Below are 15,500 nucleotides of genomic sequence, written 5' to 3'. Positions count from 1 at the left end.
ATTGTTTGACTGTGGAGAGTGGGCATAAGCAGTGCCATCAGGAGATCTGACTAGGCCCGCTAATGGGTGTGTAGTTAAGTGTTTGAGACTGTGGCCACATCCCAGTTGAAATACTGCTGCTCTCTTCACATGCTGCAGAGGATGTGGCCACTGCATCTTGGGGGGGGGGGGAGGTGGCTGCTCCCCCTTGGGAGGTCTGGCCCAAGGATCATGGGCATGTGGAGGACCACTGGCTAGGCAAGGCTCCCTGGCTCTATACATGCCTGGGCCTCATACAAACATAGCCCAGCCCCAGTACCATATTGATATGGGCACTGCATTGGTATAAGACCATGGTTCCCAAACTTTCTCATTTCGAGGCACCCTTAGGGTTTTTCAAGTCACTCCTAAGTCAAAATAATTACTAAGCAGTCCCGTTTTTTAAATAGCTGGGTCAAAATAACATATTTAAAAAAGAAAGAGAAAAAAGAAAGACTGTGCTGTTCTTACCCATAGCCCCCTCCATGTATCTCCATTTGCCTCCTCCATGTCTCACCATTTGCCCCTCCATCTCTCTCCCTTTGCCTCCTCCATGTCTCTCCCTTTGCCACCTCCACATCTCTCCATTTGCCCCCTCCGTGTCTCTCCCTTTGCCACCTCCACGTCTCTCCTTTTGCCAACTCCATCTCTTTCCCATTGCCCCCTCAATGTCTCTCCCTTTGCTACCATGTCTCTCCTTTTGCCCCCTCCATGTCTCTCCCTTTGCCCCCTCCATGTCTCTCCCTTTGCCCCTCCAGGTCTCTCCATTTGCCCCCTCCATGTCTCTCCCTTAATATAGAATTTATTGCAGCTGCATTTAGAATGGGCAGGAGTGAGGAAAGTCCAGCTTTGGAGAGATCAGTAAGAATGTGGTTACAGTCATTCAAGTGGCTGCATGAGGATTACAGTAGTGTAAACACATATAACTGATTGTACAATGGTCAGCAATGTGCATAAGTGCATACTACAGCTGCTATCTGACTTTGATAATGACGAAATAACCAAAAGAATATAAAATGTAACTCAATTTACTATCCAAGAGAAAGTCTGTATCAATGTTATTAATATATGTTTGCTAAGTTTTTACCATTAGCATCTGCCAGGAGTAATCTCCTCCCAGGCTGTGTTTTGCAGCCTTGTAGTGTGTGAACATGCCGACATGTCTGCAGGCTGCATGGAACCTAGGCAAAAGGAGATACTGTATGCTAAGGAAGCTATTAATCTGATGGTTATTTGCCCAGCTTCCAGTGTGGCTCCTGTTGGGCTGCCGCACATTATGCCCCTGCCCCCTCTCTGCAACCCTTCCTTTATTGTACAGAAGAATATATAATAGATCCTGGAACAATAGGTTCAGGAATTGTGGGTAGAGCTACAGGAAAACAATTATATATAATATATATACTTAAATATATATTATATACTGTATACATACTGTATATATGGTATTCAGAAGCACTCAAAAGGGCCTTCAAATTAAGACTGGCCCAGGACATCACGTCATAGTAAATGAGAGTTCCTGCTGAACAATAGCACTGTGGTGATCACAAGAAACATGTACAGTATGAAATGCCATATGAAGCTGTAGGCTGCCAGTTTAACAAGTCTGTTTAGAAGTGCGCAACAAGGCTTTTGTATTAATGTCTATTATTTACAAATGTTATCACTAGGTAAAGTAGTACAACCAGACATAAAGCAGTTTACAATAAAATGCAGACTTTGCAGAGAGCAAGAAAGTGAAAGTTTCATTTACCTATTGTGACACAAATAATTATTGTTTTTAAGCAATTGGACCAGTCCGAGTCACTCATTCAAGAACTGAGTTTGGTGATTACTTCCAAAATCTCTACGCAGTAGGTGGAGGTGACTGCCCGGAGCTGGCTATGGGAGGTCTTGAATTAGCATTGGAAGCTTCACCTGATAGTTCACTGATCGTGGTCCTAACTGATGCTTCTGCAAAAGATTACAACAATCGGACTTTAATAGATAACATACATTCACTTATATCAACAAAGCGCTCAAAGGTAATAAAATAAACTAGTAAAATTATTGTTCAACTGGGTAAAAAATTGTATATGGATCATGAAATGAGTAGACACTTTACACTTTTGTTAGCAAGGTAAAGTATGGAGAAGTGCAGAAATTAGATTTTTTTTCCACCAACTCATCAGATGCACTCTGGTCATTACCTTTAGTGATTGTTACACCCTCATTTTCATATCCATATGGTATTTTTCCAATAACCCACAATATTTCATTTTGCATCTTTTAAAGTACATCTCACAGTAAGTCAATTTATTTACAAATAAAGATGAAAGTAGCTACTGTAAAACAATTGATCTATATGCCATGTATTGCATACCGATGATAAATGTTTAATTGATAATTGTACCTGTAACGTCAAATCCTCCGCTACTGAATTGTTGGTCTACATAGGTATTGCCATCAAACATTGATGTATAGCAACCATTGATGGACTGCCACAGATGATTGACTGTTTTGCCATCGATAGTGCTGTGATGGTTTCTTTCCCCCAGGATGCATAGCACATGGGTTTGACTCCGATATGCCACTAGCCACCGTTCTCCTTTACTGATTGACCCGTGTTGCTTAAGCAGTGATGGTCATCGATGGTTTTCCGTGTATCGCACTGATGGCACCTTCGATGGAAGCCATCTTCCCATCTCTAGGCTCTGAGTTGGCGCTTTGGTGGATAGACAGAGGTCTTCTTAAGTGAATATACATATTATCAACATAATTAAATAACATCTACATATTCCCTTAGCGAATGCACAAGGACTGACTGACCCTGCCGCCTGTAGCATCCGAAGGACTCTACGGGAACGCACCCTGCAGCCTGTCTAGCCGCCCAGAGTGCTATACTTCCTGGTACTGATGGCTCCTCCCTCAAACACATGAAATTGTGATGTCACACCAAGGGGTGGGGGCAAAATTGCCCTGCTCTGGTATTGAGTTGCTCATAGCAACTATATACTTTAGTTAACATTTATTTATCAGAGTCTATAAAAAGAAAGTTACAATGGGTACATGCTGAACAAAATATCATACGATATATCACCCCGACATGGATTGGAATGATAAATATTGTACACATCGTATAATGTGTACGCTCGATCCATCGTTCCTGTCTGTCATTCATCATATTGCCCCATCTGCTGAGCTGTACGTCAGATGGGACAATGTGGCGAATGACAAGTGTAGTTACATGCAGCATGTAATGATACACAGGCCCGTCAAGAGCTGCTCCGGGCCCGGGTAATAAAATGGGCGTGGCCTAATCGTGGGAGGCGTGGCAACGCCCCCTTAGGCAAAAAAAAAGTTTTGCAGCGCTGCTTGCTGGCGAGGGGGCCGCAGTGAGCCCCCTCAGCCCGGTGCATAACCAGTGGGGGGCGCATTCAGCTTGATCGCACCCCCCCACAGGCATAGGAGACTGCTGTGGCTGCTTCTTAGCAGCCGCGAGCAGTCTCCCAGTGCAGCCCAGAACACAGCAGCGTGTGCTGGGCTGCTGTGATGTAAGAGGGGGGGAGCGGTGCCGAACCCGGACCCCCACCGGGCCCCTCTAGCAAGCCCAGGCCTGGGTAATTTGTACCCGCTTGGCACCCCTGATGATACATTGTGTCGTCGTATGCCAGATTGCGCAGTGTGTACAGCGTGTACGATGTATCCTTAATATCGGTCACTGCAATGCTGGGTTGCACCAATGTATGGTGTGTACCCAGCTTTAGAAGCTGATTGGTTGCTACGAGCAACTTCTCCACTTTATCTCTCTTGAAAGTTTGATTTCCCAAGAGAGAGAACCAGTTATATTTCCACCTGTAAGTCCATTCCTTTAATGATTAAATAAAAATTGTCTACTTTAGTGCAATTCTCTGCTGATATCTTGATAGTTTATGAAATGCACTCTTTTATCTTTTGTAGGTTTTGTTTTTGATCACTGGTCTATGTACTAGCTTAAATGACCCCCAATTTCGGATCTACAGAGACATAGCCTTGTTGAGCTTTGGCCATGTATTTCAGGTCCGCGTCTCTGAGATTGGCAAGGTAAGTAAATCATGCAGTCAGGCTCTTAAAGTGTTTATGAAGTAGCAACAAGATAGTTGTATTATTATATACATCAAGTGGTTTGTATATATGCAAATATCAACATTGAAAAAATGAAAAGAATTGTGATATGGGATGAAAAAACTATAGACTAGCCAAATGATTTCCTCTTTTTTAAAAATTTTATGACATTTAGTAGATTTGGGGTTTAATATTAAGACTATAGAGCAGTTTGTCATGTCCAAAAACAGTGACATTCATCTGCTATATAAATACATATGAGGATATAATCCTTGTCAGTCAATATGGTCCAAACGTCTATGATGAAAGAGTAGATTACAAATTGTTTCAGGTGCCATTCCCTCTCTATTATGCAATCTTCCAATCTATGTACAGTATTTTTGCTATTGGCTATTTTACCTTTTATTAACTCAACACCCCTTTCATTTTTCTTTATCATGTTATGCTATTTTCTCTCCTCCCCAGCCCATATATATATATATATATATATATATATATATATATATATATATCAATTTTAAGTGGCTTGTTGGCCTTTTATTGCCTCCAACCATATCCTTCACATATTTTTTCTTAAACAGTTGGTGCCATTTTTCCTCCCCCACTCCACACCACCCCAAAAAGGTGTATAGTGAGTATTTCGCTATCAGTCTCCATATATGACATACATGTCTATGCCCCCCCATCCTTTTTCACTAATGTCTGTAAGAACAAATCCAGCAACAGACAGATATAAGTGTATGGGGTACTCAAAGGTTTGCATTAGAACAATAAGGGCAGTAAATACCAGTTTTAACAGCTGGATGTGGCATGAAGTGCTGTTCCCAAAAATATATTTAGTTCATCTGTGGGAGACCTTGGTGAAAGTACAGTAGAATTGTTCATCTGTTCCATTAACTTGGGCATAATATAATAATATTAACAACTAGTGTGGTAGTAGGAGATCTGGATGGGTGTAAGTCCTACATGGGATAGCAGACTCACAGCCTCATACATGAACGTCAGAGGAAACAAGCACTGTGACTGTGACCATTAGGTAGGCAAAACAGTGAATGAAGTCACATCATGCCTTGGCAAGCACATTATGTGTCAGTGGATCAAGAGACTGCAGCAAGCTTCCTGAGCACACAGTAGGCTGAGTGGGCTTGGAAACCAGGACAGACTATAAATGCAGAATGCTGTATTTAATTTATACCCATTATTATTATTATTATTATCGTTTATTTATATGGTGCCACAAGTGTTCTGCAGCGCCTTACAAAGTACATAAACAAATAGGTTGATTTACATTCACTTACAGTACAGTACAGTACAGGACATGGATAATATACATTGCTACATTCGTGACCATAACACCCAGATAAGCAACAATACAAAGCAACCAAGTGTTAGGTGTCCTGGTAGAGAGTATGAAGTAGATGAAGGTAGAGTAAGGAGAAGCACAAGAGGGTAGAGGGCCCTTCTCATAGGAGCTTACATTCTAAAGGTCCCATAAATACTATTACATGGAACTCCCACTACATGGAACACTGGTGTTATATTGTTTCTAATTATGAAATGTTATTAGATTTTTAACTGATAATAAATATTCTTATAATGTGACAGCACCTCTACGTCTTTGTAAATATTTTTTTTAACTATTTTTAAAGAGGTCCAGAATCCTATATTTCTTTATCTTTTAGTGCCTCACTTTTTTAAAACATTTTTGGGTTTCTTACCTTCTCCATTTCTATTTGTTGTTGTTATTATTATTATTAACTTTTATTCATATGGCACCATCACAAGGTGTCGACAGCGGCGTACAGAATGCCGTTCTTTCCGGACAGCTCCTCTTTGCGGCTCCTCTTCGCTCCGGGACCCAACAAGACATGACATTGTTATATCATGACATCTTGAGCCACATGATGAAAAGAAGAGGAAGGAAGCTGAGGTCGGGGGCTAGATCCAGAGTGTGTATTGTAGATACATTATTTTCCTGGATTGCACCAGCTGCTTATCATCACTGGCACTGGCTATTTGTTTTCATTATGGGTACAGGCAGGGGCAGTGGCCGTGCCACCCCCAGGGAGATGGCACTGTCCGCACTACCCTCGCTACGGCACTGCCCGGATTTACCTACGCTACCATTGGCCTTGCTACATTAATATTAAAATTGTATCCCAATCAGTTTCTTAAACTGCAGTCAGCAATTGTAGTACAAAAAATTGCCTTTGGTTTCTGGTCATACATTCATGGTATGTTCTGTCTCGGCTAAATTCACAGCTTAATGAAAGCAGCTTTACCGGCAGTTCTATTAGGGTTACTTGAGACTCATGAAGAAGGTACTTATGAGTATTCATTGTGACTCTAGACCATAGGTGTGTACATGGTCTAGATAAGGGGTGTGCAGGCCACAAATGCCAGCTATTAAAATTTCAAAGTAAAGCATTAGGATTACATTTTTATTAGCCGTGTTTCACACACAATATTTGTAGCGTATATTATAAATAGAGATGTGCGCCGACCCCCGTGTTTTGGTTTTGGATCTGTATCTCCTCGTGTTTTGGATCTGGATTGGTTTTGCCAAAACCGCCCTTGCGTGTTTAGTTTTTGTTTTTTGTTTTTGGATCTGTATTTTTTTTTGAAAAATCATAAAAATTGTTAAAATCGCATTATTTGGGCCTGTTTTTGTTCCTACAGTATTATTAACCTCAATAACTTTTATTTCCAGTCATTTCCAGTCAATTTTGACCACCTCACTATTGATTTTTTAATCTAGTTTAGGGCGGTGTCCTCAGTGCATGTGTGCTGACAATGTCGGCAGCGCAGAGGTGCTGACAGTGTTGGCAGTGGGGTTGCTGACGGTGTCCTCAGTACGTGGGGAGTGCAGGGGTGCTGGCAGTGTCCTCAGTGCAGGGTGTCGGCAAAGTGAGGGTGCCAGCGGTGTCCTCAGTGCACTTGTGCTGACAGTGTCGGCAGTACAGGGGTGCCGGTGGTGTCCTCAGTGTGGGAGTGCCGGCAGTGTCGGCAGTGTGGGGTCGCTGACGGTGTCCTCAGTACGTGGAGCAGCAGTGCAGGGGTGCTGGTAGTAATGGCAGCAAGGGGTGCTGGAGGTGTCAGGCAAGGGGATATTGGCGGCATCTTTCAAATTCCCTGTGCCTATATTCAATGGGCTTAACGCTGATTGGCTGAGAGCCGTGACAGACGGCTCTCTCAGCCAATAAGAGTTCAGCCTGCTCGAGGCAAAACCTCTCGATCTGACAGCAGGATTGCAAGGTTTTGCCTTGATTAGGGATCCGGGGCAGGTAGGAGATCTGAGCTGTGTCTCGGATCCCCCCGGATCCCCGAAATTTGAGTGGGTCCGGTTCCCAGAGAAGCGGACCCTCTCATCTCTAATTATAATACTACTGTCTCTTTATATTCTATCAGTGACTGACTGATTTTCACTGGTAATTTCAGTCACTGGCACTGTCCACTCCAGGCTGGAGTTTCTAGGCACAGGCAGCATCAACGCTCTGCCTTTCCCACATAAATTATTACAGAGAGTCCAACACTCCTCACTTTATTGCAGCACCCTCCAGTCCAGACTCTCTTCCCACGTGACAGGCAAAGCAGAGGTCACATGGATATACTAACCCCCCCCCTCTACCTCCTCCCTCTGAGTCCCATCCCCAAATTTGTGAGGGTGTTAGCGGAGACGAGAGAGTATAATAGGCAAACTAACAAGAGGATAAAATGTATGCCTCTACATTGCACTTCATGCATAGAAATGCAGCTTATTGTTCAAATTGTGAAATTGTTAAAAAGGTTATTGATGAGAAACATATATCAGTATAATACACTCTTTTTGTTACTAGGTATTTTATTATTTGGACTACACTCTTTCAAGACCAGTAAACACTTCAACTCATCTGTACTCTGCAGAGTTCTCTGGTGGCTCTAATTCTGAGCAGTTCTCAGTCTCGAATAGCTTCACTTCTCTCATAGTAAGCTGTGATGGAGTCATTTTCTCTTTAACCATTATCGGACCAAACGGTAAGTGCATATAATGTGGGGTATTCCGCTACACGAAGGCACTGAATAAGTGGGGGTTTTCAGACTTTTTTAAATAAGGGGCAAACGAGTTGTGTCCATACATGGTTACCGATTGAGTGACAGGTGAGGTGCTTGGTATAATCCAGCAGGTGGATTAATGTGCCAATATATAAAAAGGCGCTATATGTAATTAATCAAAAGGGCTCAGGTTTAACAAACAACAAATATGTTTCAATCCAGGGAAAAAAGGGAAAAGAAAAAACCACTGCACTAACAAATGGAATTACAAAAATAACCCCATAATAGATTAGTTGATCAAAAGATCATGTATAATAAATGGGGGTGCTGCCACTGACAATATGGGGAACCATATGTGCCAAATTCTAAAGACAGAAAAAGGAAAAAGAAATTGTACAGCATGGCACACAAATGTGAGAATATTGATTGATTATAACATAAGTTTAATACTATTGAATAAAAGCAAAATAAAGACACCTTGTTCAGTGAAATATTAAAATCAAAAGAAAAAAAATACAGTATATATTACAGAGATACTGAAATATAAGTAAGAAAAGTAAAAATAAAATGTAGCTGACACACCATATGCTGCTCACTTATTATGTATTACTATAATGGTTCAAATACCTTGTAAATAGTTCACGTGTAATAATCTAAATAGGCAAAAGTAATAAATAAATGAATTATTCTGTCACTAGTAGATATAAGTATCTAGTGCATATGTATATACATCTCAATAAAGAATACTCCTGCTGTCAAGTCAGATGGATTCATAAATTGCAAATTATCTCCAATAACACTGTAAATTGGGAATAACTAATATGCATCAATTGGAAAGTGATATTAATATCGCATCTGGATCGACACCTACATATATTCACAATTCTAATCTTACATCAGTAAATTCCATGTATTTCAAATACAGCGAATGAATCAATTATAGCTATACTGTTATTTTATTGCTGTATTCTATTGTAACAACATTAACTGGTAAGATACATTTGCTGATTGTAAATATTTAAACATTACTTTCCAAATGTAGATGTCTGTACTGTAAAGCACAACTCAGTATGCTTCAGTATAAGAAGCATTTGTATCACATCTCCGTTAGGAGAGACACCATTAAAGAGAAAAATCATCTTCTCTTCTCAGCAATTCTTTATCTAAATCACCTCCCCTAATTCCCATTTTTATATGTTGCATCCCAAAGGCTTTTAAACCCATGGGGAAACCTCCATGGTGACGTAGAAAATGGTTTGCTATTGGTGTCAAAGTTTTGAATCTTGCTGAGTCCTTTTTTGCATTAAGAATACTGTTGACATGCTCTAGTATTCTTACTTTCAGAGGTCTGATTGTCTTACCAATATATATTTCTCATTTTATTTTCACTTTTCTTACTTATATTTCACTATCTCTGTAATATATATTTTTTCTTTTGATTTTAATATTTCACTGAACAAGGTGTCTTTATTTTCCTTTTATTCAATAGTATTAAAAGTTATGTTTTAATCCATTAATATTCTCACATTTGTGTGCCACGCTGTACAATTTCTTTTTCCTTTTTCTGTCTTTAGAATTTGGCACATATGGTTAACAAACAGCAAAGCAGGAAATATTTGCGTACTTCTATAGAAAGAAAAAAAAGTAACTATGACAAATGGTGAATAAAATCCCCAATAGCATCTCATTTAAAAAAAAAAACATAAAAAGGGAACAAAGTCCGGAAGGAAATTAGGATTTCCAACTTTAAAAAGACAAAGGCCCTCATTCAGAGCCGTACGCTCTGAGCAGAGCGCACGCTCTGAATGAGGGCCGCCCTCCATAAAAATGGAGCGTCCTCCTGGACGCTCGTATAGCTGTGGGTCACCACCCACAGCCTATACGAGTGTGCAGTTTGATGGCCGCGATGGTAATGACCATCGCGACCATCGCCACTGCGAGCCGGAGCCTGCGGTTGAGGTTTTCAACCGCAAGGCCCGGAGTGATTTTGGCTCTATCAGAGCCAAAATCACTCCCACTGACATCACTAGTGATGTCAGTGGGCCGGCTTCTGACGGTAGGCGTTCCCTTGGGAACGCCCCCGTCAGGGAGGCATGCCCCCGGCACGCCCACCAAGGGGGGCGTGCTGTCAATCAACATCGACAGCACGCCCCCTTTGATCAGACACAACGAGCGAAGGAAAGTCCTTTGCTCGTCGCGTCTGGCGCATGCGCACGACGGAGCTCCCGCCGTCGTGCGCATGCGCAGTGCACAACATCGACCCACTTGCGAGCGGACAGCCGCTTGCGAGTGGGTCTGAATCAGGCCCAAAGATCCAGGCCCTCAATACTCATTCAGAGAAGTAACAACACCTTTAGGCTAACTGTAACTTTGAGCGGCAACCCTACTTAAACTAGGTATTTACTTAGCTAGGCACAATGATCAGCTTTTGTTGCAAATCCTCCCTCTCTTATCCCTAATTGATGCACTTCTGCACATGGGACAGCCAATATATCTCCTGGACAGGTAGGGTGGATACAGTATAATGAACTCCCTGCTTAGACTCCTCTAGCTGTGCAGAAAAGAAAGAGGGGGAAGAGGTTTTCACTGAATCTTCAATGTTTGCGTACCAAGAATCTAGTGATATATAAAATATATTAACAAGTAACTACGGAACTTGGGTGGAATCAGTATATTTTTTAGCTTTCTATAATAAATATCTATTATAAAAGTTATATTTTATCCTTTATCTTTCTTACTTATATACTGTATATGGATTAAGAGTACCCCCAACAAAGCAGTCTTCTTTCTTTCATTTTTTACTGCTTCTCTACCCATTCCAAACTATGCCAGTCAGATTTCCCTATGCTGTTCTCAGAAACCTCAAGAGAAGTGTGTTGCTATTCATTTGGTTGGGTAGGAGCCCCAGGGTCCATCTGAGGGTCCTTTACAGACCAACCAAGTAGTAAGGTCTTAAGCTGGGTACACACCTGAAAGAAGTTACTGCAGATCGACTGATCTGCAGGTAAATCTGCAGATGATGGTTTTTCATACATACTGAACAATCATCACTATCATCCAGCCGGGGGTCCTGCTGGCAGGGACCCCCCTCCCCGGCGGCCTGTGCAGGAGTTGTCTGACCACCCATACACACAGCATGATGTGCAGATATATATATGCCAGCACAGCCGACACAATATGTCTGTGAACAAAGTCGTTCACAGATATATCGTCTGTACACACTGGACAACACACATGATATATTGCCCAAATAATTGAACGGCCGATATGTCGGCCAGTGTGTACCCAGCATTAGACTACAGTACTTACAAAAATATTATCTGGTGGCTCCCCTAACTCATATTGTATTATCCCATATCAATGCTCAATCTAGGCTTTGGGTTGATGTTGAGGCTGACAATTTACATATGTAATCTCTACACAATGTTTTTTGGATGGTACCTAAAGACAGACAATGGGCCTGATTCAGAGCCGCTCGTAAGCGGCCGCTCGTTCGCTCTGAGCGATGTTTGCCCAACTGCGCATGCGTACCGATCATTATATGCATGCGCGAACCAGTCAGTGCGGTCGAAATTCATGTGCTCGCAAAATAGCGAATGCCTGATAATTTGAGTGACAGAAAGAGGCGTATGTGGGTGGTAACAGGGGAAGGGGCTTGAAAATGGGGAGTGGAGATCCGAACGCAGGCGTGCTTAAAGGTCAAAACTGGCGTTTTATGGGTGTGCATAATTAAAACAGCAGCGTCATTGACCACGTCACTGGGTTATTTAATAGCCAGAACTGCTCGCAAAATTGTGGTAGCAAAAACCAACCACAAGAATAGCGAGCACCAACCTGCTGTTTTCACAAGGTATTGACCCCACATTTTATAAACACTGGAAAAAGCATACTATAAAATTCCTCCTGAACAGTGCGCTCCATCACCATGTCCTTGAGTTCTCTGAAATCCATGACTGCTTTGACCTTTTATTGAGTACCTTCTACTAATACTTGTAAGATTTAAACACATTTTAATAAAAAGATGCAGTAGTTAGTAAAGACATGCAGAGTACAATACTTTATAGTGTTATATATCTGGGGTAATTAGCTCAGTAGAGAGGTCAGTGGTGCAGTGAGTAGGTGCATAATAAAGATCCACACGCAGTTCTTTAGGTTTAAATGAAAATAAATGGTGGTTTACTTTTCAGCATTTCAGGAACAAAATAAACAACCTAGCCCCTTATGCAAGGCACTACCTCACTGCTTGATCCCTGACTATAATGGGCAGCTAGTCTTATAGTCCCACTCCTGTCTCTTACAGATAAAACACAGCCTCCTGTCTTCACACAAAATCTCTCATGTGTTCCTCCCTGCCTGGGTTGCAGGTCTGGATTTTGGCCTCCTGGCCTGACTTCCACAAAGTCACACAAACAGTCCCAGAGATTTGCGGTCCTCCCTGCCTGACTGCAGGTCTGGACACCGGCTAAGTCTGGCCCCCACTGGCCTCCAGGCACATTGGGCTCTGTAGCTGCCACAGTCCTCCTTAGACTGATCCCACATGCAGCTCGACTGGTCTGCCTTATTTGCCCTCACCTGAGCACTCTCCATAACACAGCCTTTAGGTGGGTTCCCACACTCCTTTCCTACTCTATGTGGGTGGATCTCTGCTGCCCCACACAGATTCTGCTGTTCACCAGCTATGTCTCTGGTGATACTGTCACAATAGTGACAGCTTATGTACGTCATTCTATATTCTGAAACAACCAGAGGGCTATGTAGACTACTCACATGCGTATATTAATTAAAACTCTGGGCCTAATTCAGTCCTGCTCGCAAGCGCATAGCGCTCGCAAGCGGGTCGATGGTGGGCCAGTGCGCACGAGTGAGCGCAAAAAGCACTCGCTCTGGCGCTCGCATCCAAAAGGAGCGGCTGTCGATATTGATCGACAGCTCGCCCCATTTGGAAGGCGGGGAGGGGGGGTGGGTACGCAAACGGAGGCGTTGATGCAGGAATGCCTGCCGTTTGTGGGCGGCCCTACTGACATCACTCGTGATGCTAGTAGGTGGACTTCCTGCTCTATTAGAGCAAGAAGTCCACTGGGGCTTGCGGCCACGAGACCCTATCGTAAGGGTCACGTCGCCAGCCCGATGGTCGTGATGGTCTTGACCATCGCAACCATCACCTGGCCGCTCGCATAAGCTGTGAGTGGTCACCCACAGCTATGCGAGCGGCCAGGAGGCCGCAACTTGAAAAACAAGCGCCCGCCCTTATTCAGAGCGAGCGCTTGCTTTTTGCGAGCGGCTCTGAATCAGGCCCTCTGTCACTGCAAAGAACATTTGTAACTTTCAATGCAAATCCTCTGCTCATTGCAAATGCGTATATGTGCTCCATAGAAGATATAGGCTCAAATTCAGCAATACATTTTAAATTCCTTATGTTCAGTTAGGCTGGCAGCCACCAACACTGGTTTTGCCTAGTACATTGACTATGAATAATTGGAATTGATACTGGACCACCAACCTGTTGCACCCCTACAAGTGCCCCGTGGCACCTAGTTTGGGAACCACTGTGTAAACAAAATAGTTATTACCAATAACATTTTTATAAATATAAACAATTAAAATTATTACAGCAATTTAGATTATTCTTGCTGTTGTGAGAACTACTGTAGGTGATGCACAAAGTATGTTGTTTTTTTCGACTGAAGCTATTTTGGGTATAATATCCCATTGATATGATCTAATATCCAGATACTGACACCGACACAAAAAAGGTTTTGTCTGAAAGTTGGGGATCTGTGTATCTTGTGAGGAATCCTGTGGAAGGAAAGTGGACAATAAATGTAACTGGAGAAGGATATCACTCTGTACATGTGGAAGGAATGAAAGGTATATCTTCCAATACAATATTTATTTTATTATTAATATAGCTGATAAATGTAATATTATAAATGTAAGAAAACAGTGTGGCGTAGAGAGTTTCATGTAAATTGCACTTGCAGCCCCTTACTACTGGAAAGGTGAAGTGGGAGTTAGCAAGTTCAACTGAAGTACATACATTCACAGTATGATCCAGCCTGTGGAGATTAAAAAATAAATACAAATTGTGTGTCCCTCCAAAGAGTGAAACAAGCACCTTTATTCATAGTATTCATAATACTGGCTGCAGTGACTGGTTACCACTAATGCAGGGGACGAACAGCCACAACCAGAGCTGCACCCAGTGCCAGGCTATGACAGGCTAGGCTAGACACATTAAAACTGGGAAATCCATAGCTGGGTCCTCCTATTATTGTAGGACTTAGCTCCAGCCGCTTTAGCATGGTTATGAATTTTGAGGCCCCATAATTAGTAACATTATTTGGCTTGTCCAAATTCTCAATGGAATACAATGAGACCATCTAGCTCCTCCCATAATTATAGTCATACTTCCCAGAATTTGGCTCTTTGGAGTAAGGGCACAGGACATGGTCATATCTCCAGGGGTCATGTCTAGTGCTTCTGAAGTGCTGAGACAACTGTAAACCCCAGAACATTTGTGCACCAGGGGCAGGTGCGCTTGGCACATGCTTTGCAGTGTTAAGTGTGTTAGCAGAGTTGGTGTATGAGGGCCATAACCTGTTATCTTAAAATTGCTGGACTGCGTCCTGGTCCCATAACCTATTGGCAGAGTAGCCTAACAATGTGGAGCGCAATGGAATTATGCTAGATGTATTTATTAATCAGACAGATTGCCATCCGTGATGAAATATACGTGGCAGAGTATATGTGATGTTAGATGTGTTTTCACAGTTGTTTGGTACTGGTGGAGGTTAGTTCATACGTGGTACAGCTTAACCAGTTCTTAGGTTTATTGAACTAGGTAGCACAACAAGCAGCATAAAACAAAGGGTTATAACAGGTATAAAAGAACCATAGAAGCAGCCTGGAGCTAATGGGTATTGCAGGGCAATGTAGTGCGCCGGGCGTCTGGGTGGTAAGAGCACCAATGTATGTTATCACTATTCCCCATCACTATAGCGGTGGTGGTGTAGTATACCTGCAGCAGCTTTACAGGCCCTGCACACAGCAAACAGATGGAGAGTCTCAGGGTTGCGTCTGACCATGAGAGATGCCAGGGAGAAAGACATGCAGAGATGTCGCATGTGTGCAGTAGTGCATGTAAGAGGTCGGACCTCTTGCTGAGTTCCGGCAGGTCCTACAAACAGCCGGCTTAGTCACCCGTTTCCCACAGCGCTCCTCATTTAACAAAGTGGAGGGGAGAATGACATACCTTACAACAGTCTCGGAAGTTAGTCAAGAGCTCTGACGTCTGAGCGTCAGAACATTCTCTTAGAATCAGGCCTGTCCTTCTTAATCAGGACAGGAGGGAAGGTTATATAGACAAAAAA

The 15,500-nt window shown here is 42.6% G+C and overlaps 1 protein-coding gene across 1 annotated transcript in view; it reads left to right on the top strand.

Moving 5' to 3' along the window:
- The window catches only part of LOC148519748 (uncharacterized), a 71,859-nt gene that overhangs the window by 22,997 nt on the left and 33,362 nt on the right, over positions 1–15,500 (top strand). Inside the window, exons 4-8 of the mRNA XM_088476208.1 lie at positions 1,801–2,039; positions 3,955–4,077; positions 7,935–8,116; positions 12,807–12,825; positions 13,884–13,998. Of these exons, the coding sequence (XP_088332334.1) occupies positions 1,801–2,039; positions 3,955–4,077; positions 7,935–8,116; positions 12,807–12,825; positions 13,884–13,998 (678 nt within the window). The remainder of the gene's footprint in view (positions 1–1,800; positions 2,040–3,954; positions 4,078–7,934; positions 8,117–12,806; positions 12,826–13,883; positions 13,999–15,500) is intronic.

This window comes from Taudactylus pleione, unplaced genomic scaffold, assembly GCF_031769625.1.
Source record: "Taudactylus pleione unplaced genomic scaffold, aTauple2 ptg000184l, whole genome shotgun sequence".
NCBI classification, from domain to species: domain Eukaryota; kingdom Metazoa; phylum Chordata; class Amphibia; order Anura; family Myobatrachidae; genus Taudactylus; species Taudactylus pleione.
This window is presented reverse-complemented; position numbering and strand designations above follow the sequence as displayed.